This window comes from Nestor notabilis, unplaced genomic scaffold, assembly GCF_000696875.1.
Source record: "Nestor notabilis isolate BGI_N333 unplaced genomic scaffold, ASM69687v1 scaffold7097, whole genome shotgun sequence".
Taxonomy (NCBI): Eukaryota; Metazoa; Chordata; class Aves; order Psittaciformes; family Psittacidae; genus Nestor; species Nestor notabilis.
Genome location: NW_009937715.1, coordinates 45721 through 70732, shown reverse-complemented (window position 1 = coordinate 70732; position 25012 = coordinate 45721). Strand labels below are relative to the sequence as shown.

The 25012-nt window shown below is 39.5% G+C and overlaps 1 protein-coding gene across 1 annotated transcript in view; it reads left to right on the top strand.

The window, feature by feature from the left end:
• RASA3 (RAS p21 protein activator 3) overlaps positions 1-21361 on the top strand; it is a gene marked incomplete at its 5' end in the record, with an annotated part of 34191 nt that extends 12830 nt beyond the window's left edge. The window contains 14 exons of the mRNA XM_010018959.1: positions 148-296; positions 2230-2344; positions 3230-3304; positions 3728-3851; positions 4989-5095; positions 5727-5804; positions 6754-6831; positions 7344-7417; positions 11224-11330; positions 12274-12356; positions 15876-16087; positions 16857-16960; positions 18717-18900; positions 19499-21361. Of these exons, the coding sequence (XP_010017261.1) occupies positions 148-296; positions 2230-2344; positions 3230-3304; positions 3728-3851; positions 4989-5095; positions 5727-5804; positions 6754-6831; positions 7344-7417; positions 11224-11330; positions 12274-12356; positions 15876-16087; positions 16857-16960; positions 18717-18900; positions 19499-19574 (1566 nt within the window). The remainder of the gene's footprint in view (positions 1-147; positions 297-2229; positions 2345-3229; positions 3305-3727; positions 3852-4988; positions 5096-5726; positions 5805-6753; positions 6832-7343; positions 7418-11223; positions 11331-12273; positions 12357-15875; positions 16088-16856; positions 16961-18716; positions 18901-19498) is intronic.
• Between the last annotated feature and the right edge of the window lie 3651 nt (positions 21362-25012).

Sequence of the window (25012 nt, the reverse complement as noted above, 5' to 3'; positions counted from 1 at the left end):
CACCCATGTTATGTACAGGCATATTTGGGTAACTGGCCATTGCAACTGTTGTGTTGGGTTTTGCATTAAGGAGCTAATGGGAAAAGAAAGAAAGAATGCTTGTTCTGGAAAAATCTCTCAAAGTTTTTATTTCTTTCCATTGTTCAGCCTGTTTCAGCATCAGCTGCACACATTTTGGGTGAAGTTTGCAGAGAAAAACAGGAAGCAGCCATACCTCTGGTCAGGCTTTTCTTACACTATGGCAGAATTGTGCCTTTCATAAGTGCCATTGCGAATGCTGAAGTGAAGAGAACTCAGTAAGTACCAGACCCCAAGTTTCTATCACACCTACTCTGTGTTGGCTAGTGTTAGAACCCTCCACTCTAGGATTGCTTGTAGTTTCAAAAGAAAATGTTGGAGCTGTTTCTGTTCCTTCTAGCTGAGTGGCAGAACTCTTTATAATTATTTCACTGCTCTGAAGATCTGGTAAGTTTGATTTTTAGGAGGAATTCCCATCATGTTTTGCAAAATCTACTTGCAAGACTATTGTAAGGTCTGAGAGCAGGGGGTTTCACTCTTCTCAGTCACAATTATATTTGATGATAGCTGTGAAATGCAACATTACCTTCAGCTGTTCATATGAAATCATTTCAGTTTTATAGTGTGCTAATAAATCATCTAGTGCTGAGTAAAAGTGTTGAATTTGTTAAAAAAAAAAAAAAAGACAAGTTTCTTCCTAATCATGAATATTTAAGGCAAGCTGTGTGTGTCTGATCTTTCCAATTAGAAGGCTGAGGAACAAAGATGGGATTGGATCTTGCAATAGATAGCAGAAAGCAAGAATTTTTTTCTGGTCACTTCTTATAAGTACCTTGTTTGGCTTAGAGTTGGGCTGACAGTTCAGTAGTGTAAGATCTAGTATTCATATCAGGCAAGTCCTAAAGAATATTTGTTGCCACAAGCTTTGTGCCTGTGTAGTCGTGCTCCTGGCTGATGATAGAAGAGACAATAGAGAGTCAAGGGGAATGACAGATGTTAACTGAAGTAACAGCTTCCTTAGCACAAAATAAAATCTTTGTGTGGGCTGACTTTTTTTCCCAGAGTGTCTGAGGGATAAAGTGTTTTCTTTCCTGTAGGTAGGTGTATTTTTTCTGTGCTGCAGGTTGCCTGAAACAGCTTGGTTGCTGCAGTATGAGGAAGTCTGCTGCTCCCTAGTCAGTCATGTTGCTGTGATAAAACAGCAAAGATGGTGTTTGTTTTCAGGGCTTTCTGGCATTTATAACAGGCAATGAGCTTACATTTTTATGAAACAAAATGATGAATCCAGCAAAGTCATTCATCCTGTTATTCACTGCTTATAAATGGGCACAACCGTTTACAAGAACAAGCAGATAACTTGATATCCAAGTTTGATCTGCTGTCAGTAGGCAAAGGATTTGAGCGTATAGGTTGTAGTTGAGATTGTTGATGATACACCTAGCTGCATTGCATAAATTGCTATACAAGGAATTGTAGGTACAAAATGAATATGAAATTGCTTGCATTTTGAGAATGCAGGTAATACTAAAATAAAAAATAAATGCACATGATAGTGCAGATAGTAGAGGATGAATTCTGTGCAAGTAGCTTTTCAGAAAAACACGAGAGTCTGCATGGCAGGCTCAGTTCTCAGACACAGTTCTCAGGGCAGAATTGGGGTCTGCCCTGTGTTTAGTAGTGTTATCACAGGACAGTGCTGTAAGTCAGTTAGAAGAGATGGCTGTGTCATTGGAGCTGGTGTTTTCTTCTCCCTTTACAGTTTACAAGCATTTATTTTATAGGAGAAAGTAGTAAGTCATGTGTAATGTCCGGTGGTGTGGAGACTAAAATCACTGCCTCCTTCCCTTCCTCAAGTTAATGCTGTTCTGTAGCACATGAAAACAAGCGTGTTTTCCCCCATTTTTACTGTAAACCACTTAGATCTGAGCCTCTGTGTTGCTATGTGTTTGAATGGTGCGCTGAGCACACAGCACTGATACAAAGAAGGAAATCCATAGTCCTTCTGGACTTAACCATTACTACTGCTTTTCTGTTGTAACCTGGAAGTGCACAGAATGGGATGTGACTGCATTTGACGGTAGGCTGGTGTCAAAAGGAGTATTTGGTTGTGCATTGAAACCCAGATTTCTGTCACTTTGCACCGCTTTTTATTTCCATATGTTAGCAGTTCATTACAAAGAGACTAAATTACAGAAAATTGTTCGCTTCCAGAGATCCAAACACCATTTTCAGAGGAAACTCATTAACTTCCAAGTGCATTGACGAGACAATGAAACTGGCAGGGATGCATTATCTGCAAGTTACACTAAAGCCAATTATAGATGAGGTAAGAGCAGTTTAAACTGTTTATTTGATAAAATGTCACTGTAAAAGGTCCTCAGGGAGCAGATGCTTTTTATTCCTTCCCATTTTACATGACTTTGTGGGAATAATGCTTAAGAGCCTGTTTCTACATTAAAATACTGTGTGTTTAGCCACAGCTGAGTTACCCAATTCAGAAACAGTTGGGTTGTATTAAAGGAAAAGGAAAGCTTCCGTTTATATAATTACTCTGTTTTATAAAATCTAACATATATTGCTTCTGAGAAAGTATTAAAGTAATAACTTAGCTGAATAAAGAATATCTACAGCAGAAAGCTGCTGGGAAGCTGTAAGTAATACATTTCAGCCAGTGGGTATAAAGGAATAAAATTATTCCTAGATAACTGTGTATGTGATGCATCTATTGTAACAGTGGTTTATTATCTCTCCAGTCCAGAATTGTGCTTGTGAGTTTTAGTGCTGTAATTGGACAGTACTTTCAGACCACAGACTTCCTTTAAATGATTTGACGATTTCTTCAGCTGCTGTTTTAATGTTTCATCAGAAAACATCAAGTTGTTAAAGAATATAGATACACTTTCAAAATTGCCTGTTTTGGGGAAAATTTGACTTTTATTGAACAGCCTTGCTTGAGGGAGCCTACAGAAAAATTCTGCGCTTTAGCTGAAGCGTTGAACGAATTAATGCTGCTTTTTGAGGAGAAAAAAAAGTCGCATGTGATTTACCTTCAGTGCTTTGTCAAAACTACAAAAACACATATGCAAAAATTTATAAAGTTGTCTTTGGCTTTTTACCTCAAAAAACCCTAAGAGATTATGCTTTTTACAAAACTTTTTCTACTTGAAGGTAAACAAATATATTGAATGTTCACTATATGTTTTTTTTCTAGATCTGTCAGGTCCATAAACCTTGTGAAATTGATCCTGTGAAATTAAAGGATGGTGAAAACCTGGAAAATAACAGGGTATGCATGATGTTGCAAATAATTTGTCATTCATTAGAATATACTGAAGGCTTTCTTAACACCACAGGCTGTTGTAATTATTTTTACAACAGATTTACATTATACTATAAATACAATAGCTGTAGAATGTTAATCACTTCTTCCCTGCCCTTGAGGATAACTTAGCCTGTGGTTCCACTGGTGCTATAGAAACTGGTGTTGTAAAAAGGAACAATATGCCATACAGCCATATCACTTGATATGGAATAATATTTTTACTCTTGTACTTGAATATGTGCACTGACCAAAGAGAGTGTCATTGAGTGTGAGGTTGTTTTGAAGTGGGAATCTTCTAACAATGCCATTATGAATAAACCCAGGAATAATATAGTTTTCCGTAGCGGAAAGTGATAGTAATATTGTCATAATCATTGCTTTTTTCAGGAAAATCTGAGGCAATATGTTGATCGCATTTTTACTGTAATTACAAAATCTGGTGTAAGTTGCCCTACAGTGATGTGTGATATTTTCTTTTCACTGAGAGAATCAGCTGCCAAAAGGTTTCAAGGTGAGTTTCTATATATTGTTTTATTTTACATTGCTGATTGATAGCTTTTAAATGTAGGTGTAGTCTATCAGTGTGGATGATCCATGATGGATTTAATAACTGAGCAGCAGCTTATGAAAAATACTATTTGGAGTATGTATTAATGTGGAATGAATAATCAAGGAAGAAACAGCAAAGAACATGACTTTGTATGAGTTTTCCTTAAATATCTTTCAAAGGGAAATGGCATTCAAAAATAGCATTATGATGGTATGTATGTTTCAATATTTGCAAAGTATGCTCAGTTTTTGAATGTTCAGGTTTTTGTAATGGCTCATTCTGCAGGCTCCATGCAGCTGAATTGTCTTCTGCTCATATGGCAATCTGTAATAAAGGCCAATCTGTAACTTATTTGAGTTATTGCGAGCTTTTTGCCCTAGGAGGCCATGCACTGCAAAGGTTTTCTAGCTGTCAGTAGAGAATTCTTTCTGCCCTCTCCTAGTTGTTTTGGCTCTTCAAGAATGAGGGGACAATATAGAACTGGAATTGAGCAAAACAACCAACCTATGTATTTTCATGATGGGAAGCAGATTACAATAAGGAAGTTTTACGAGAGAGTGATACAAGTTCAGCTTTTGAACAGACACTTCATAGTAGAGGAGCTCAAGCAGCAAGCCATTGACTGTGCTGTTGTGCTGTTTATTTTATGTAAAATGTATTTTCTGTAACTACCAACTGGAATAGATATATTAACAATCTGTACAGCACTTGTGCTCAGGGCTCTAACCGGATTACCTAGAGCTGGCCTCTGTGCTGAACATTTCATGAAGTATGTAAATTATTCATCATACTTCAGCTGCATAGATGGAGTAGCGGATGTTTGTATGAAATTCCCTGTGCGGTGGGAAAGTGAATGGTGTTCTCCTCATAGCCCGTGTCATGAACGCTCTTCTTTTTAAAAGGCTGTCATTGACATATCCTTGGTTTACGCTAGCCGATCTCTGGCTCCAAATCCTTTGTCATCAGTTCATCCTGTAATTCCAAATATGGACGCTTCCAGCACATGCTTGAGTTAGCTGTCTGAAGGGATTCTGATAATTTCAGAAGGCTTTTAAGGAAGGATTATTGAAATGCTGAGTAGAGGTCTTTTTTTAATAGGTGACCTAGATGTGAGGTATACAGCTGTCAGCAGCTTTATTTTCCTGAGATTCTTTGCTCCTGCCATTCTTTCTCCAAACCTCTTTCAGCTTACACCACACCATCCAGTAAGTACCATATCAATTTTTTCTAACTATGTGTATGGTTCTGTGACCATAGTCTGTCTATCAAGGTTCTTTCTTCAGTTCTGTTAATAGCCTTTGGGAGAAGTACCTATGTTAGTTTAAAGATCTGCTGTGTCTGCCTTGGATATGAAGCATATGTTGAATGACTGAGTATGTGAAGAACTTGGAAGTATGGGAAGAACAGTGAAATTTAAAGACAGAGATGGTTTAAATTGCTGTGGAAAAGATGGTCACTGCTTCAGTTTTGCTGCATCACATTAATGCTGGGTTTTCAGCAATGTTGGAAGTGTTTTGGATGCTAAGCAACTCATTCAAGACTTCTAGTTCTTACTGTGAGTGGGGAGGACCTGGACTGTCTTCAAGATAGAAGTCTCTGGTTTTGTTTTGCAAGTGATAGCCTTTGGTTCTCTGAAGAACAACAGAGTCGCACAATGGCTTAAGAGTCTTTAAAAGCCTTTAAAAAAAGCAACCTTTTTTCTCTGGTATTTTATTGCATCTTTTCTAATTTTATGTTACTTTTCTTTGAATGAAGTAAGAAAGAAGAATTGTGGTTTACCTTTCTCTATTCCATATTTTAAATAGGTAATCTGTATAATATTCTTCCCTTTCCTAGGATCCTCAGACTTCTCGAACTTTGACTCTTATCTCTAAAACCATTCAAACGCTTGGCAGCCTATCAAAATCTAAATCTGTAAGTATGTCACTTTCATTTAAAGGCTTAATTTAGGAAAGTGATTTCCTTTTTTTTTTTTTAATCTTTTATCACTCATTGTAATTAAGCCTTTAAAATGCTTGAGTTGCACTAGGCTTATACAAAACTGGTTTATGTTTGCTTTGATTATAAGCCTCTCATGCTCACAGGAAAACTAAATCTGTCTTAATCTGAACTAGATTTCAGTAAAGTAAAATTGTGTGACCAACCCAGAAGTCTGTTCCAGGGCTTTTCATTCCTTCCTTCTGGAAGAAAGATAGTGATCAGGAGAACCCGTCCTCTACTTGCTGCAGGTATACATGATAGCAGCTCAACAGGGCTTTACAGATAGTTTCAGAATTTTAAAGCTCAACTGAGAACTGCCCAGTAAGGGCAAGGGCTATGCTTCTGGTTTTGTACCAGCTTAGTTTTCTGAGAGTCAGTGGTGAGATTAGATCTAGATGCCCATGCTCGGGATATCTGATTGATTGAAATAAAACTTATATAACCAAGTCACCACACTGCTGTATCTGGTGGTAATTTGGGGTTGCTGGTGGTCTTATTAGAATTCACGCAGGCAGCTGTAGATAAATCTGTAACTCAATTATGAATCCTCTGAGACAATAGAATTCTTTCTCTCCCACTTTGTCAGTTTCTTTTAGGACCAAGATTAAAAGCTGAATCAGAAGATTTAAGCTTTTGAAGAATGCATTGTTAACTAGTTACTGAACATTTGAAATGCATTCTGCTACCTTTTTGAAATAAAAATTCGGTACTATTGAATGTGAGTTGTACAACATGGAAGTAGCCTTTTACTTATTTTACCTCTGGCCAGAAAAAAAAACCCCTCTTATCTGCAGTGGCTTGCCTCATGGTCTACTGCTGTTAACAATAATATTTTCTGTATAAACTCTATTACGATATGTATGGTTTTGGCTTTGTATTTCAGGCCAATTTCAAGGAATCCTACATGGCTACTTTTTATGACTATTTTAATGAGCAGAAATATGCAGATGCAGTAAAAAATGTAAGTAATGCATGTGGATGTCATGAAAGTCCTGCTGTGTTATTGAAGCTGATGCTTAGCATCCTAGAATGTAATACATACTGTTTGTAAACCAGGAAGCGTATGCTGGAAAAAGCAGACTGATTACTGTAATATTCAAGAAACTTTTAGCAAATTATGTGAATGTCAATAGTGAAATCTCTTTGGATCTACTTCTACTTAATAATTATGTTGGATTAACAAGCTGCTGCTTAGAGCTTGAGATGTGTGCTTCATAGGATGCTGCAAAAGGAAGTGGTATGTGTAACAAAGGAGAAGCACAAGAAGCATTGGTCATCAGCAGTCATTCTGCTTAAGCGCATTTGTGCTATTTTTAGTTTACAACCGAGGAAACCTCCCAAATTCCTCATGCTTCTGCCATTACCTTCTGTTTAACTGGTTTTACAATAATGTCTTGTAGCTGTGGGCTGTAGATTTTAATTTGGGTAGTGCAGTCCTGTCATTTTTATCTCTGTTTTTTGTTCACCTTTTAGTTTCTAGATTTAATTTCATCTTCGGGAAGAAGAGATCACAAGAGCATAGAGCAACCTATATTACTTAAAGAAGGGTAAGCATGTGTCTGCAACAAAACTCTCTACTTGTGTGCTTGCTACTATTCTAAGGCAGCTATCTTTTTTTCCACCATCTCTATTCCATCTTTGTGTTCAGAGAAGAATGCAGGAAGATTCACGTGTTGCTATTTCTACTCTCTGTGGTTGGTGTAGCTGATTTGAACATTTTTTTCATTTGAGTTCAACATCTTAAATTAAGTATGCTTTGAAATAAGCGGAGGAAAAAGAAGCCTGTAGAACTTAATTAGCACAGCTAAGGCAAAATAAACTTAAATCAGCATTTTGTTAAAATCAAGTTGATTTTTTTTTTTGTCCTGAACTCCAGTGAACAAAAGCTGTAAAATTCCACTGTGAAGGCAGATACTGAATACCTTAGTGAGGGCTAATCCTGCAAATGGAATATGCTTTTGCTGCCCTGTAAGACCCATATGCTAATCATTATCATGGCAATTTTGGGGAAAAATTGTAACGCATTTGGAACAGTTTCTACTTCTAGTACCTTTCCTTTTTTTTGGAAGCATGTTCCATATGCCATGTTAGTTTTAGGTACCAATGGCTGACGTGTTGTGTTACAAAACTGAGTTCTTAAAATCATGTAAGTGCACAGTGAAAACAGCTTCTTTGAGCTGGGAGGAAGAAAGTAAAAAACCTAAATTCTTCCTGTCAGAGCTCAGAAAGCTGAAGTGCAGCTTGAAAGTAAGCTTTCATGGTAGCCCTAAGTCATGCAAAAAATAGGTTTTTGGTGAAAACATGACAACCTCTTCCAATTAATCTCTGCAGTTCACTTCACTTCTCTGATGAGCATCTGTCCCTAGAAACAAGTTTGTCTATTTTAATTCTGTACATTTATCATTCTTTTGTTTTTGAAAATAAATGTATAGTTTGTGACATTTTCCCTCTAACTCTAAAACATTAATTTTTTTTTCTGCCTCTGTCTTTCTTTCGCTCCTGTCTGATATTTTTCTGTCTTTTCTTGCTCGGCCTGTGGCTGCTGTTGTAAGGACTCTAAAACTAACAGTAAAGAAAGTTGATGGTAATAGTTCGTGCAGGTAAGATGGTAGGAACAGTCTGTGCTTTGCTGTAGCTACTGGCTGACAGCATGTCCTTCCTTCGCAGCAATAGACTTGTCTCACTTAACTCTGGGGAGGAAGTACTCTCTTTAACAATCCTGAAATGCCTGTGTAAACCCAGCAGAGAACATTTTGTTGTCTATTTCTTGATGTTGAACAACGTTAGTTTTGGGGGTTTTTCCCCCCTTTGTTAAAACAAAAACCTGCTGAAAATAAAGTACTTTTATCTGTAGGCAGAGGCTCCAAGAAGCACTGAGATTTGCTTAATATTCATTGTATAGATCCCAGTGAACTCAATGGAAATGATTAAGAAGTGGCCATACAAAAGAAACATGAAAACTAGGCACTTCTAAGTAGCATTCATCTAAATTGTTCTCAAGGTTAAGGAGTGGCCTTCAGCTGTCTATTTTTACTGACAGTTTGCATTATTGCCATGTTATATCATGGGGAGCGGGTAGGAATTTTCACAGCCTTTGATCTGATTCTTTTCCACATTTATTGGCTGGTTAGTGGGGTTTCTGTTTGCCTTTGCAATGTTTTTGTTTGCTTTTGTTTTTTTTAATCTATCTTTGCTTCTGTTAGAGTATCTAGATGAAAAGCTATAGTGTGTGTACTTTTGAATGAACATACAGAACCAAAGATTAGTCACTGGCACTTGGGTTTGCTGGCATTGATCATGCCAGTGCTGCTTAACAGCTCTCTGCCCGATTCTTTCCAAAAGAAAGGAAATTAAAGGAGAACTAGTCCTGCCATTCTTGTAGGTGAAAGGGGCATGTTGATGCTTCCAAACAAGGCTTAGATCCAAATTCAGGACTACCATAAACATGAAAAGAAACAGGATCTCCAACCACCCACCTACTGAAATGGCTTTATCCTTAGACTTTTTTTCCCACTGTACTTCTAACTGTTTGCTTGGACTTACCACACGTTCTGTGAATGTTAGAAACAAAGAGTTGACCTATAACTTCTATGGCTTTGAATGCTTGTCATCTATATGTGGGAAATACAAGCATGTTCTCCTCTTGGCTATGTCAGCTATGAAGAAATTAATTAGGAATGTGCTCCTAGCTCTGCAAGATGGAGTTTCCATGTTTCAAAGAAGAAGCTGTGTAGGAGTTTGCAGTTTTAAGTCACCTTTTAAGTGTTTGCATGGGAAGGAAGAGAAACTAACTTAAGAGCATGTTGTTCAGTCCAAGGATACCTGCTTTTCTCTTGAAATTTGCCTTAACCTTGAAATATGAAGCCTACCATCAGTGAGCCTGGTGGTGACCAGGTGATCATATGGTTTTATTAAATATTTCTCTGGTAATCCAAGAATAGGGACTGAGACAGTAACTGTCTGACCATTTTAAGAATGAGAGGTGTGTAACTATAGCTGGTTTAAAAAAAGAATCTATTGCTCTATACAGTCCTTGTCAGCTTTTGTCCAGACAACTTGGAGTGGGCAGCAGGCGTCAGCTGAGCTAGTTAGTTACAAAACAGTTAAAGTCTGAAGGAACTTGGGTTTCTGTTTGAGCTTTAAACAGACCTGGGGTTCAGTTGGATGCAATGTAGTTGGTTTTGACTGGAGATACCAGAAGTCAGGAATAGTATTAGCTCTTCCAAGCATTTTAGTTCTATTGAAAATCTTCAACCAAATAATTTGCTGTTCTGTGTGCTCTTTGTGCTATATATTGTCTTCCTACTTGATAAAAACTACTCTGTAGTAAGTAGTTTTTACTTGCTCCATTATACAATTCTGTATTTATTTGGCACAGTAGTTAATGTAATGTGCAGAGTAGCTGTTATCAACTCTTTATTGCATATGCATACACATTTTTTTCTACCAAAACTGATGCTAAGCAATCTGAAATCACTAGGCTTTCCAAAGTCACTTTGAAGCTTTTGGACTGATTTAGTGGTTAGGAAGGTGGTGGATGTCTCACAGTTTCTTGTAAGCTGATTCAAGTTTGAAATTAATTAAAACTGACAACTCACTAAATGAATGGCCCTCCTCTGCCAAAAAAGGAGGGCTAGGGCATTAAAGCTTTCAGCCATCAGGTTGTTTTGTATGGTACTGAAAATGTGTTTCCAACTGTAGCATCAATGTGCAATTGCAAATGGAGGTGTGGAACATCCTGGGTTTGTTTCTAGAGCTTCAGAGTGACTAAAGCGTGTAAGGGTACAGTCGCTGTGCTCCAGAGGCTTTGCAGCTACCTTTTAATTATTAAACATACTCTAAATCTTTTAGGCTTTCTCACAGCTTTAAAAAAATAATAAAATTAAAACAGCTTGTAGAATTAACAGGTCAAGCTTAGCAGAACAGTACTAACTATGTTCTGTCCTTTTTTTGCTGTAGTAGGAAGCAATTTAGCTGGATTTGTAGCTGAGGAAAGCATACAAACTGCAGTTCAACTAACTAACTAACTAGAGCCCCTGTGTAGCCTACAAGTCAAGCTACAGATCTTGCCTGGTACCTAAATCTGGGAAAAGGACAGGCTTAACTAACAGGTGCACTAAACCTATCCAAATTGGACTTTGCTTTACTTGTCAATACAAGGCCTCAGTAATTAGAAAACACTGTGTGTACCCTCCTATGGCTTCGCAAGTGCCATCATGTATGTGTATGTATATATGCATTTATGTATCAATCTATGCACATAAATCTATGTACATAAATCTATGTACATATATTTATATGCATGTATATATAAAATCCAGTGTATTGTAACAACTGTTGTTCTGTTTACCAGGTTCATGATCAAGAGAGCACAAGGAAGAAAACGATTTGGTATGAAAAACTTCAAGAAGAGATGGTTTCGCCTCACAAACCATGAATTTACGTACCAGAAAAGCAAAGGTAACAAAGGTTTGCCGGTCTTTTTTTCATGCATCAAAGCACAGATTACACATAAGGATTGTATAAGAAAGAAGACTGAGATCTATAACTATAGAAGGCACAATGCAGACAAGTCTATCAGCCTGTATGGTCTTGCCCTTTTTTATAGTATGCTGTACTGACTGTTAAAATGCTTCTTGGATAGCATAGTACCCTATCAATTAGCAGAAGATGTTATAATATGTTGTCTCATACCAGTTATCAACATCATCTGTACATTTCACAATTACCTAGTAGATTGTCCAAGGAAACAAAACTTAGGATACACATCCTTATGCTGGCATTTGGGTTTGTATTGAACGTTCTCAGATGCATCTCTGCTTGTTTTTGTAGCACTGGCACAACTGACTGCAGTAGGAAGAGATTTGGCTGCAAGCTTTGAACTTGCATAAATGTATTCACTTAATGTTGCCTAATATCAAGGATGTTTTTGCTTTTCACAAATTGTTCCTGTCTGTTCAGTAGTACACAACAAACACCACTTCCTTCCATGGTATAAATACATAGGGAGTGAGAAAGATAAGGAAACATGCTCAGATCATGCCAGTCATCATTTCACACTCAACTTTGAGATCTTACATCACCACTATCAAGCTAGTTGAGTTGAGCTGACAGGAATGATTGCTTTCATTGTCACCCTCTCAGGAAATGCACTGTGTCCTCCTGCAGTAGTCAGTTTCTAAGAAAGAGATTTGCTAGCATAACATAGTGCAGCTGGAAACAGAAATGAACTTAAGATAATGCTCAAGGACCATGCTAGTAAATCCCTGCTGAGTGAAAGATTTTTTTTCTTCTGCAGTCAGAATGATCTTCAAAGGAACTGAATCAGCCCTTAGAATAAGGGCAGAGGGTGAAGCTGAGTTGTGAATCAGTTGCTCAGTATCTCTGTGTGTCTGTTCTGCAGGTGATCACCCTCTGTGTAGCATTCCAATTGAAAACATTCTGGCAGTGGAAAGACTGGAGGAGGAATCCTTTAAAATGAAAAATGTAAGTAGGTCATCTTCATTAATGTACTTGTTAGGCTGGTCTAGATCCACCAGCTGAATTGCCTTTTTCCCTTTTGTAACCTGGATTGGGTTTCTATTGAAAGATGTACAACCACAGCTGCTCGTTCTGTATATAGTAGCAGGAGTTTCCAAAAGTACAGCTCATTCAGATTCTTAACAGCCCAGTCAGCAGTCTTTGGATTTCGTGATCTGCAGCACACTCAGTACTAACCACTGCTGATCAGCTGTCTGGGCTCCATCATGTCAGACACAGGTAAGATGATCGAGTCCATGCCCTTTCTGTCAGACCTCTCTGTTGGAAAGGAACTGGCTGCTTATAATGGGTGAAGGATCACATCCTTTCATAGCTATCAGGGTTTCCTTATTGGTTAATGAAAGTGCATATGTATTTGGGTTAGGTCATGTGCCAAAGCAACATCTGTGCTGTGCTAGTACAGATTAGCATTTTGATTTCCACATTAGGGCATAAAATAAAGCTGTATTTCTCATGCATGGAACACCACTGCCAACTTCTGTATGCAAGACATGCCATCCATTGTGTAAGAACAGTTCTTGGACATGATCGGTTTAGGTGATGTTGGGAGTCTTTTTTATACTTTTCTGCCTGTAAAGCTGAGTACAGTCCTTAAAAAGCTTAATTTAAAAATAAACAGAACAGCTCAGTGTTTTCCAGTTCTAAACGTGCATCTGCTACAAACTTCTTTATACACATAAATGGTTGTGACTTTTACCTTTTCTGACTTTGAGTCTTTCCTGCCGTCTGCACTGCTTGTGGACACCATGCAGGGCAGTGCTCAGACCGGCCCTGAATATTAGATTCCTCAAGCAGCACTTCAACAAAGTGAAATTCAGTGCTTGATTCCTCAGTATTCTCCCTGTCTCAGGTATTATTTTGATAGAGTATCTCTCTCTGTTAAAAGATGGAGTAAGTTTTGGTTCACTTGCTTCTAGAGCACATCTTCCTTGTACTGTAGCTGGCTCTGGTGTTTATAACCTGTGTTAATTACATAGGCAAAAGCAAGTGAGCTGCAAAATAATTCTCAAGCTATCAGAAAGCAGCTGTAACATGTGATGAACCGTTTCCAACTGTACTCTGCAAAATAACTTGATTGAACTAAAAGTAGCCACACAGTTGAGATAAAATTTACTCTGTGTGGGGAGGAGCTGAGCTGTAATTCTGATCAACTCCTCAGTAACTGCAGCCTTTAACTTATGCTGAGTCTACTGGGCTAGAATGCATCCGAAATATCCCTTTATTGTGAAGATTTATTATCCCTTTAACATCCCTTTGTTATTAACATCAGAAACGGTGTGCTATTTTGGTTGCTTAAATTCACTATTACCTGGGAAATGAGGGTGACTACATCCATTCTGGAAAGTAAGATTCAGAGTCTTTCCATAAGCAGTAGAAAATACCATCATCACCTTCCCATGCTAATATATTCCCATGTATCTTGCCATATATAAATAGAATACTGCAGCAAGGAGAGAATTCTTAAAACGCTATGGCAGATGTATTTGCGATGGATATTCCATCATGGGTGCTAAGTGTGATTAAAGATTCACATTTTCTATAAATACTTCCTATGTATCTGTGCTCTGAATTGCACCAACTGTGTCTTACTCCTGATAAATACACCTGTCTGGCAGTATGGCCAGTAGCCTTCATCTTCCTTAAGCACAGTTTGGGGGGGAAGGGGGTGTGGCTTTAAGTACTGTTTGGGTCTTCTGTGTTGTTTGATAAGCAACTGTGAGTTTGTTACTGTAAAGGTCTTGCAACCACTTGAAATTCTTGGCTTAGTTGTGGCCTTCTCTGTAACAGTTGCCATATGTTAGTTCACTTAGGTTGGTATCCCCTTACACAAAGCCATACTCCTTAAATCTGTTCCTTTGTTGTAAAGCAGAAGGCTCCATTGACCCCAGCAGGACATTAAAATTCTTTTCCCTCTAGTTGTGTTAATGGAGAGTTGAGCTGCAGGCTCCAGTCTTCCTCGTTCTTTCCCTCCCTATTCCGCAGACTCAAATTGATAGTTATGTCCTGAAAAGTTTTATTAAAATGACTGTCTTTCTTTGGTGTGTATTTTGGCAGTGCTGGGCTGATCACACTAGCAGCTCCTACACTGCCGTTGTGTGTTGTGCCTTACTAATTATTGTCTGACATTTGTGGGGGTACTAAATCCAAGGAAATGACTGTTGCAGCTTTCCTTTTCCTGTTAGAAAAGATGTTGTAATTAAAAAAAACATTCATTCACAAATTAGCAAGTGTATTTGCAAGCTACTCTGATGTGCACCTAAATGGGTCACAAGGGAAGAAGAGACTGTGGCTGGTGCCAGTCTGCAACATTCTCTTGACCAGCTAATTGCAAAATTCAGGCCAATGATTCAGGTCTTTGTAATACACAAAAGCGAATTTCAGTTTTGGTGGGGTTTTCCTTTTTCTTTCTTTTTTTTTGGGGGGGGGAGGGGTTTGGAAGGTGGGGAGGGGGGTTGTGCCTCTGTTTTTAAAGTAACACAGGGAAACCAGCCATTTGGAAAATAATATTCCACATGGTATAGGCACTGTAATGTCAGTGATTTGAATAATCGAATAAAGTAGTAGGGGGGGAAGGATAATTTAGGGATACCTGAGAGAGGGGAAAACTCATTAAAATTAAGTATTTGCAGAAGCTAGAGGAAATAAAGATGTTTGGCACTTGCTTTTCCAAACTTTGCAGTTAAGGTCAGTAACTTTAACTTTGTTATCTTCAGTGCGTGATCAGTTTAATGAAGCAATAAGGCTGTACATCAGAAACTTGTGTCTTCAAGAGGAGGAAAATAAATGTGATAGTGCTATTTTAGGTTGCAAGCTGTTTTGAGTAGGCAGAATAGCTGTAGTTCAGATTTTCAGTGCCCAAATCATCACGCAGACTTAATTATTTGCATGACCTAATGGCGATTAAAGAGCAGCTGTGTTGCTGTGATTTGCTAATAGCCGCTACAGTTGGGTGCAAAAGCATGGAAGTTATTGAAAGGAAAGAATCACGCTGCAATAGGTGTTAAAAACCTAGAGATATGGCAGTATTAAAGCAAAGCTGTCCCTTAAGGCAGGATCCAAACTTTTATTTTCCTCTTTTCTGCCCCCTGCTGACTAGCATTTCCTTTCAGCCCTGCACTGGGTTCCTCTGTTCCTCTGTCAGCCTTCCAAAACTTGTAGCTGCAGCATTACTGAAATTGCATCCCTGAGGCTGACCACAAATCTCGTTGAGGCCCAACCAGCAAGTTGATATTAGCTGTTTATAAATCATCTCCTACAGGAACAGTATCTTATTCCTTGTACCAGGTGAAAGGTCTTGTTGTTTTAAGGGCACATTTGCTGCTTGCTTTTGTGTTGAAATGTATTTATTGATACATTCTTTTAGCATGCTTTTTTTCACCTTTAATAAATCACCAGTCTGAGCCATTCTCAGGTTCATCAGCAAATTCTGGTGGTTTATTCTGTGTCTTACTTCCTTATTTGCAGATGTTCCAAGTGATTCAGCCTGAAAGAAGAGTCCTCTATATCCAAGCAAATAATTGTGTGGAGGCCAAGGACTGGATTGATATCCTCACCAAAGTGAGCCAATGCAACAAGAAGCGACTCACAGTCTACCATCCTTCTGCCTATCTTAATGGGCACTGGCTTTGCTGTAAAGCTACTGCAGACAATACTCCTGGCTGCACACCCTGCACAGGGTAAGAATTGGTAACATACTGTTGGTTTAGGTGCTGCCAGGGGTATGTGTGTCTCTGCAGCGTGACTTGCAGGTATACAGTTACCAAGAAGATCTACCAGGCGTGGTGTTTTCAAAGGCAATGTTTATTGTTATTTCTGTCACCATCTGCATATCTGGGTCAAAATGTTGAATTTTTTAGAGTTCAAGACATTGATAGGAGTTGACTGTAGGATGAGATACTTTGATTCTGATCATCTGTCACCAGTAAAAATGACAGAAATCCCTTCAACACCTTGTTTGTAAATTCCTGAAACAGACCGTCATCTACTTTTAGATTTAATTCTAAATTGATCTTTTTCTAAGGGGAGCACTCATTCTCTCTACAAAATGAAGAGGTACTGTCTGGTTTGTATGAAACAATTTTAATCTAAAATGAGAGAAGCAAGAAGTTTATAGTTAGTCTCAGAATAGAAGATCCGGACAGTTGGGAGTTCAGTGTTTTGGCTCCTCCATCTGGTTATAGCAGATTAATTCACCAAAATGTCTGGATACTGGCACAGTCCTCACTTTCAAATCAGAGTGAAAGCGTGCTGGTGAATCTAGGCATAAAGAAGTTTGAACTTGTCTACCTTTTGGTTTAGGAAAAATAGGAAGTTTTGAGCTCTGTTACACACAATCTGTTGGCTTTCATGAGTACTCACTTTTATGTTCATTCTTGTTAAGTGCTTTTTGTACCATAACACACTGTTTAGCATTCAATTTTTACCTCTCTTCCTGATGCCATACAGAGGCCTGCCAGCAAATATACAACTGGATATAGATGGAGATAGAGAAACTGAGCGTATCTACTCTCTTTTCAACTTGTACATGCCAAAATTGGAGAAAATGCAAGGTGAGGATGAAAGACCATTGCATCTCCAGTACACTTATCAAGGCAAATATAAAATTGGCTGTTCTAGCTAGAACAACCTTATGAATCACATCCTAGAACACAGTGGCCGTTACTTGGTTTGTTTTCCCTTCTGCTATCTTGAGGAAGTTGTGTGAATTATTTTTGGTGCAGTGTGCAGTCCCATAGTCTGTACAAAGTTCTTTGCATAATAAAAAGTTGTTTGAAATAAGTTGTTAACCACAGCTCTGTGTAGGCACAGAGCATTGCTTGGATGCTCTGAATTGACAAATCAGAGTGTACACTTAACCAGAAGTTTACTGATCCTGAAAAGAAGTACCAGCAAAGTTGAAGTTTCAGTGAAGTATGGTTTTGTGTTACCGTAAGTCGTGCACATTGCCTGATTCAGATCCCAAGATCTGAATACAAATGGTTTCCTCAAGAAGGCTCTTTTGGAATTATCAGTGGAAGATAATGAATGGATGTCTGTGAAATGTGGAAAAGTGCAGTTTCGGCTGGGAAACCCTCAGGAGCTGAGGGGACCAGAGATGTGACATGAAGTCTAAAAGAAAAAAGAGGCAGTAGAGGAAGTTAGTACTAGTAGGCATGCCAGGAAAAGTATCCGGTGTACATGATGCCAGGCTTGAAATACCAGTTTAGCACAGGGAGCGGCAGGGAAGCCTTCACGGTGGCACTGATCTTTAAATAGGACTTTATTTTATAGTATGAGATAAGCCAGTGGTGTCAAACACATGGGTTGGAAAGCGCTTTAATCCATTCCTGGCTGCCATGCAGCTGCAAACTTAAGATCCCCACCACTTCCGAGCTGTCTGAACCCAGCTTTCCCCTGTTCCGAATCCTCGCTGCCAGAGCCAGCATTGAGTTTCAGTGTCCGGGAAAAGGACACAGGTCTGGCACAAACAGTGCAGCAAGGGAAGGTAACTTGAAAGCTGAGACTGAACCAGTAGTAAAGCTGGAAAGCTAGGGAAAAGTAGAGGCAAAGCAAAATATTCTCTCTCCCCGTCTAATACTCTCAGCTACAAGGCAGAAGTAGATCATATAATGAATGTGTTGCAAATGTTCATGCGTAATCAGTGTCCACACCTCATAGCCAGGAAGGCTCCCTGGTAGGAGAAGAAGATAGTATGACTTGCCCCTTCTTAGGATATGTCCTGAAGCAGGCAGCCAGGCAGTAGTCAGGGCATACTTTGCTTATGCTTATTGTATGAATCTTTAGGGGTGATGTGGCAAAATATCTTGTGTGATTACTTCAGCCTGTGATTGTTTTGAATTCAGTCTGTTGTGCTGTGCCATACGTGGTGCTTAGGAATGGAACCTGTGCTTCTGACAAGTGAATACTTGACCTTGTGCAGGCCAAGCCTGCAGCACAGAGGCAGAGTTAGGCCTGTGTCAGAGTTCCCCAAGTGTGTGCATGGGATTCTACTAATGGTAATCAAGATGACAGCATTGCCTGTTCAGCAAAGGACCAAGCCAGAAGCAGCTGTCAGGCTTACTGCCCTTGCCTTATGAGACAAGGAGGAAGGAATGGGCATGGGCAGACTCTGTGCCTACCAGCAGCCCAGCAAAGGACAGCGAACTGCTCCTTCTGCTGTTGCCGTCAGACACAGTTCTGTGGTTGTCATACAGGAGCAAACTAAGGAAGTGCATGAACACTAGACTGAGTATTTTCAGTCTGCTTGTCTCACTTTTGCCCCCTTGCCTATTTGATACCTATTCCTGTGCTTTTTTGTTTTTCCAGAGGCCTGTGGCAGCAAATCTGTGTATGATGGACCCGAAGAGGAAGAATATTCTACATTCATCATTGATGACCCTAAGGAGACGTATAAAACACTAAAGCTGATTATTGAAGGTGTTGGAACTTTAGAGCAGGAGCATGCTCAATATAAGAGAGATAAATTTAAGAAGACAAAATATGGAAGCCAGTAAGTGTAATGGGTTATCCAAACAGGGGAACAGTCCTGGGAAGGTGGTATTTCCCTTCCTTATGTTCTGGCCTTCGCTGTGTTCAGCAAAGATCCTTCGAACACATACCAAGTAGGATTGTGACTTAGGATTGATCCCACAATATTTTGAAGATCTGTAAGGAATTTTTAAATGCTTATTTTTTAATGCAGTTTCATTCATAAAAAATAAATGTGGGGTTTGTTTTCTTGTTTTTTTTTAATTTTTAATCTGTGCTCGTGGAATGAGGAATAAATACCAGAATATACTTGTACTTACGATTTATTTTAGTGTGGTGGTTTAAAACTGGAAAAAGTGACTGGTACAGCCACATGGCTGTATTTTGTGTACACATAAATAAAGGCGTATTTAGCACATAGCTGACGAAAAAAAGGAGGATCAATTCAACCAGTCAGTTTTTCTAGTTCAAGTAAGATGCAGTATTACCATTACAATTACAACTTTGAAAATCAAACTTACAGAAAAGGTTTTATCTGTTCACTTGCTGTTTTGACATTTTGATGTCCTGACAGAGAATTCTATATGTAATACTTCTTCCTTTTTTTCCTGTTCTTTTAGAGAACATCCCATTGGTGACAAGAGCTTCCAGACATATATCAGGCAGCAGTCAGAGATCTCGGCACATTCCATATGAAGTGCAAAGGAAATCACAGGACAGTGCTGAAGGGTTGATCAGTGAAGCTAAACAGCAGAACAAAAGGGAAGCCACACATGTAGCAAAATGTATGGATAAGTGTCAAGCTTACAAACTTTGAGACTTGCTAAACATACTCTCTTTTCAAGAAACTGTTATAATAGTTGCTATGCACTTTATTCATCTGGTTATTGACAGATGATAAAACTCTGCCTTCTAGGCAGTTGTTGTCATGTGTATTTTTAAATCTGCTTTGGTTTCTTGGAATCTAGTGATCAGTTCAATGATCAAGGTGTGTGGACTTCATCTGGACAACTTCCATGCAATTCCTTATGTTTCGGAAACCAAGCATGCTGCTAATATGCAGCATTTTCTAGAATGGTTGTTTGTTACTGTTTTTTGTTCCTGGTTAATGTATATTATGCCACACCGTTGTGTGCTCTCTTAGGAAAAGCTTAGTAACACTTTACTTTTAATGCCTGCATTTAGAAAAGAAGCAGAGAAAAAACCCTCTGTTGTAATATCTTGCATTGTAGCTTGTATTCTGAGCAGGCCAAGGAGTAGGCCTTTTTTCTTTTATAGCAGCATAATTTTTGTTAAATGTGCACAGTTTTTAATAGAAATTCAGATCTGAATGGTACTCTTTGATATTTTTGAGATACAAAGTCATTTCTCCAGACACGTTCAGCAGACTTTGGTTTTGAAGATGCAATCTCATCAGTATAATAAAACTGACTCTCATGAATAATGAGTAAGAAAGAAATGAACTTATGTCAAAGCTGCATGTCTCTCTTATGCAGTCCAGTTAATGGGAATCTTTGAAAGTCTGCCAACTGAAGGGCAAGGTAAGCTGATTTGGATGACCTTTTGCCACCACAGCAAGAAGGACAGGTAGAATATGAGACTGGCAGCTGAGACACACTGAGTCCCAGGCACAAAAGCCGTCAAGATGGGTTTCTCAGAGAGAGTGTTTAAGCACTGGAGTCCATGCTATCCTACTACCACTTGCTTTTCTGGAAAATAGATTTCTACTTTTCCAAAAATGTTTTTAAGTACTTTTTTAAAGAGACTGGTTAAAGGATATTTAGTGTATTAACACACGTTATGGTAACTTGTTAATATTCTGAGCGTAGTGAAAATGGGATGAGCTGCGTATCTCACTAATACCAACAAAAGTCAATAAGGAGGGGAATAAAGATCTGCTAAATGTAAGATACATATTTATGTATGCTGTTTAGTTGTACACCGTAACTTTCCTCTGTATAAGAGTCTGATTTACAAACATCTAGCTTTGATGGCACAGAAGCCTGCATGATGGACTTCAGGCTTCTGTAGGGAAGAAGCTAGTGTTGGTTTTAAGCTGAATTGGAACAGAAAGCATTGAACTATCAGTTTAATGTGAAGATATCTGTGTCTTTGCTTAAAGTGTTACAGAGTAATTCTTAACTATGTCCTCATTGCATCTGACATGATTTAAGATGGCTGAAGTACTTTGAATGCCTCTGTTTGTTAGTGATGCTCTTAGGAATGAGATTTTCTTTTTGTTTGCGTATATAGTAGACCACCTCCTAGTAGATGATAAATGATCTTTTATTCATCTTCACCCAGCAAACTGGGGAAAGGGAAGTAATGAAGCATTGCAGAGATGCATTTTGGACTCCAAGCTTTTAGCTGCCATGAACTGCAATTTTTAACATGTATTTGTAACTTAATATTGTTTATAAAATACTAATGACCTGTAATGTGTGTTCTACTTGCCAATTAAAGAAACGTTTTATTTCTGAAAACTGCACATTTGGAGTCTGTTTAGATTCATAGTGGCCACTGGTGTTGGCACATCATCCAGTGTTCAGAGCTGGACCATCAGTGGAGATCCTCGTGGGCAGCTGTTGCTGCTTTGAGGTAGGGGTGATACCGTGTTGAAAGGATAGGAGGAAGGAGTTGAGAGGACAGCACTATGCATGCATATCAGCTCATGAACCTACGGAATCATCACCCTTTTGAATACGACCTGCTTGGTGGCAAAACCTGGAGCATGCTGAGCTCTGTTGGTCTTCTGGAGCTTACCAGTCCTCTCTGGATACTCATGTGGATTTAAGCTTTGGCTGTGGGACACTGTGTGACAAGCTGCATTCCCTGGTTCTGTCAGGGGGTGTTTGCAAGAAGGCTAGGCAACAGCCCTTCCAGGATAGAAAGCTGTTGACAGGCTCATTCAGTGTGTGTTAGTCTAGCTTGTGTTCATGGTAACTCACACTGCTGTATCAGGTGTCTCTGTCGCCAGAACACAGGCGTGCATTTCTGAGAAGCTTCTGGAGCAGAGCTGCTGCAGGCACACTCTAGCTGATTGGCAGTAGTGGTTTAGCAGGGAGACCGCAGCCAGGAAAGAAAACCAAACTGACAGTGGAAGAAACATCACCAGTGTCTTGGGGAAGGTGAACTTGACCACAATCACCCAAGTGTGTGTTTTTGCTGAGGAACTGTAAACCTTGTTTCAAAAACAAGACTTTAAGGTAGTAAACTGACACAGGATTTGTAAGAAATGAGCAGAGTTAAATGTAAAAGTACTGTACCACCATTCTCAGGTCTGTCTGTTTTCCACTCAGTCTCATCCAGTGTATACAATCATTTTGTTTCCCTGCTAATGTGTCTTAGCTTAAGTCAGTACAAAATCTCTGAAAGCTGCTTTTCTTATGGCATGACTTAATTAACAGGGTTGGTGAGGGGGTTGCATCAAAACTGGGCTTCCAATACTTACTTAGCCTCTGCCTGCCTGCAGCATATGTTTCTGATGTTATATTCAGATATACTCAGCAAATCCAGCCCACAGCACAGATGACTTGCTAGAGACACTTGGGACAGCAGATCTTATATCCGGAATGAAGAAAATAACATAAAAAATATAAAAGGCACAGCCATAAGCAAGCATCTCAGGTCAGTTTTCTTTCCTTTTCAACTCTATCCCAGCCTGAAAGGTGGAAAAAAAAAAGATTTTTGATAAAATTTAGACGCTGGGCTGTTCTTTCCTGGAACTCCTGATGCCAATGATCCTCGTGTCTGTTTCCTCCCGTGTTGAAACAGCGCACTAGGGCAGGGCTGACCTGGCAATAGGACCCAAGTGACCACAGTCTGTGTCCATTCCAGTTTGAAGGAGGTAGTGTCTGGCCAGGCAAATGTCTTTGTGCATTTCAGAAGTAAAGAGTTCAGAGTGGGAGATTCAGCTGTGAAACTGCACACCCAAGGAGGTGAGATTCCTCTTTAACAGCTTCCTAAAGCGATGGAAGCGAGCTTAGTTGACAGATGAAATCTTGTCACTTGTGTGCTTTATAGGTGGATGCAGTAGAGATGGAAAGCAGCTGCTGCAGTGCTGATAAATCACTATTAGGGCCTTCTCGTGCTGTGGCTGTTGTGTCTGAAGCTGTGCTGGGATGCAGTCAGTTGGCAGCAGGGGTGACAAGCCTTGCATGTGCCAATGATGTCTCAAAGCTCTGTTGGCACCAGTAGGTAGCACTTGGTTCTCCACCTAGTAAAATTTTAATGAGGTCTGTGTATGGATGAGAGGGTTGAAGAACATGCTTCTTGTCTGGAAGTGTTTGCATGTAAAAGTGGCCAAATGGAAAAGAAGAAAAGTGTGATGTGCCACGGGCATGGCATGCAGTTAATGCAAAGAGCACCCAGGACCTACCCACATCCTTAAGAGGCTCACAGGGGTGAATGACTGCCATCTGAGAAGCTGTGAGGAACCAGTGAGCACTTAAGTCTACATAAGAAGCTGATTTTGGGGCTAAGGCAGCTGGCTGTACGATGCAGCTGTTCGAGGCCCTTGCAAGTTGACGTGATTCTTGTCTCCATCCCTCCTCTGTGGTACTCCATGCTGTTTCAAGGTCATTTCAGTTTGTAATCCCAGAAAGCATGCTTACAAAGGGCTGTGTGAAAAGCTGGCCTGGATGGATATCAGGAGAATGTGTGAACTCTGCCAGCCCCCATCGTTAGGTCCAGGAGATGGGTGCTGAATGAGGACTATGGCGTAGGGCAGTCCCGAGGCTGGGACTGGTGCTCGAAGATAAAGAACAGCATCTTCCCACAAGCCACCTCTACTCAATACAGCCAGAGACAATGGCTGAATGGAGAAGTCATTTCTTTCTGGCTTTGATCTACTGTCATTAAAGAGTAAATAACTTTTTCCAAAGCTCAAGTGGGTACCAAGGAATAGACAAGGTTTTAAGTGCTGTATTCTTATGTGTGTAAGCTGCTGGATCTGGGCTTCTTAGGAAAAGACTGGAAGGAGCCATCATGGAGCAAATAATTGTTCTAAGTTCCTAAAATAACCTAAAATAAAATAGGATCCTAGTAGAATCATCCTGAGGAGAGAAACCAGCCCTCCTCGCTTCTGAGCAAATCATGCATGCCTTTCTGTTTCAATTCCCATTTTTCATCTGCTGCTTCATCTGAGCCACTCTGATTTAACCCGAAAAGTTCGAATCATTACGTATATCATGTTTGCACAGAGCTATTACTGTTAACCACAAAGTTGCCTGGTGTTAGCAAGATTGCTTCCAAAGTTAACGTGGGTGTGTTATTAAAGAAAAGGCTTACCAGCAGCCTGGGCTACGTGTAAAGAAAGTTTCAAGGATAAAAAGGGAAATGAGCTTTTTACTAGTTTGAAACCATTGCTATCTTGAATCTTATCAAAATCATACCCCAGATGGACACAGTTTTGGTTAATGTTGGAGAAAACTTCTCCCCACAAGCACGGGGCTTGTATGGTGTCTGACTAATTTTACTAAATTCGCTCAACATCTTAAGCTTCTGTTGCAGTTGCCCTGTTCTGCCCTAAAGCTGTCAAAAGGAAGTATGTTTTTATTCACTTGAGTCCACAACTGCCTGACTATAGACTCTAATGTGAAAAGAAGTAAGTCTTGATAGAGGTGACAATGGTGCACAGGGTTGCCATCAGGTACCAGAGGTGTGAATAAATAAATGCATTTGATTAAGTAAGGCACTTTGGGTAAGTGTAGTCGTATATTTCTGGGAGAGAGGGAAGCTAAAACTGTAGTCATTATGTCTGTGTAGAGAAATCTGCTGGCAGCAATAAAGGAATTGAATTTTGTAAATTACAGGGGAAGAAAAAGGGAAATTCTTTGTGAAAACAGAAACTGTGCGCAAAAAAGGCCACCCTGAGACACCTTGGTTTGTTTTCTTTAGCAAGTTTTTCTGTGTTCCAGCTCAGCTATAATTCCTACTTCTCATCCTTTCCAGAAGCCACCCTGTGGCAGCCATGGTATCCTATGCCTGGGATGGCAATGACTGGAGAGGCTCACAGCTGAGAAAAGCAACCTTAAAAATAGACAGTCTCATCTGTGATGTCTGGAGATGCAAATGCTTCGCCTCCCACTGAGCCACGGTGTTATGAGGACAACCCCATGGTATGTTTCCTCTTG